General features: G+C 57.7%; 1 protein-coding gene across 1 annotated transcript in view; it reads left to right on the plus strand.

Annotated features, from left to right (window-relative positions):
* The window catches only part of LOC104493312 (arf-GAP with Rho-GAP domain, ANK repeat and PH domain-containing protein 3-like), an 18,491-nt gene that overhangs the window by 4,877 nt on the left and 12,586 nt on the right, over positions 1-1,028 (plus strand). The window contains 1 exon segment of the mRNA XM_010135967.1: positions 778-1,023. Within this exon segment, the coding sequence (XP_010134269.1) occupies positions 778-1,023 (246 nt within the window).

A 1,028-nucleotide genomic window follows, 5' to 3' on the forward strand; every position in this document is an offset into this window, starting at 1 on the left:
CCGTTGCCATTGCACCTGGTCAACTCCCCTGTGAGCTTCAGGAACCGTCAGACATTTTCCAACACATTTCCTTTTCAGGGAGAGAAAAATGTCTGGCTGAGAGGGCTGAGGGGAAGGGGCAGGCTCAGCAGTATGTTTGTATAACTTCCTTTTATTGTTATAGCTGGAGAGTCACCAGGCCTGGTGGGGGGGGTTAGCATGACTTCCCAAGAAAAGGAGATGGATGCAGGAGCTCCACTGGCCCATCTGTCCATCCCAATCCCTTTGCAAAATGTTTTGGCTGGACACAAGAGCAGGCAGGAGGCTGTCGTGGCAGAAGGACCTTCCCAGTGGCAAGAGCACTGGAATGGGGGAAGGCAGGCTGAGACTCTCTGTGAGGAGGTTGCTGGGGTGGATGTAGAGCAGGGAGCAGGACTGTGGAACTGGGGAGCTGCCTGGCTTCAGTTCTCTGCCTGTGAAGAGGGGAAGGAGGTGATTCCAGGGGTTAGGAGGTGCGGTGGCCTGTGCGCTATTATCGAAGATGGGAAAGCCCATTTTGCCAGCTACTCCCAGCCTTACCATGGTACAACTGGCTAAGCCTCAGGCTCCTGGTGCCCAGAGGACCCATGAGCACTGAGCCCTTGTCCCAGTGTGCTCATCACTGGGCACCCTGAGGAGCTCAAGATGGGGCCAGGAGCAGTGGGAGACATTCCCTGTAGGATGGCATTGACTGGGACTCCACATGGTGACCAGCCGCGCTGCCGCAGCCGGGCCCCTTCACTGCCCCATTTCTCACAGGACAAGCAGTGAGTGCAGCAGCGAAGGAAGGAGTGAGGACGAGGAGACCCGGTCTCGGCTCATTGACCGCATCATCCAGAACGACACGGAGGGGTACTCCACTGTGGAGGCACCACGGGCAGAGGGCACCCCATTCAGCCTGCCAGACCATCTGTACCCAGATGAGGTCCTAGATGACCTCACCATCTCCCCCTACGCCAGCTTCACGTCACTCTCTGAGTCCCGACCCACCATGCTCAGTGGCTGGCTGG

The sequence above is a fragment of the Buceros rhinoceros genome, unplaced genomic scaffold, assembly GCF_000710305.1.
Source record: "Buceros rhinoceros silvestris isolate BGI_N320 unplaced genomic scaffold, ASM71030v1 scaffold15285, whole genome shotgun sequence".
Lineage (NCBI taxonomy): Eukaryota > Metazoa > Chordata > Aves > Bucerotiformes > Bucerotidae > Buceros > Buceros rhinoceros.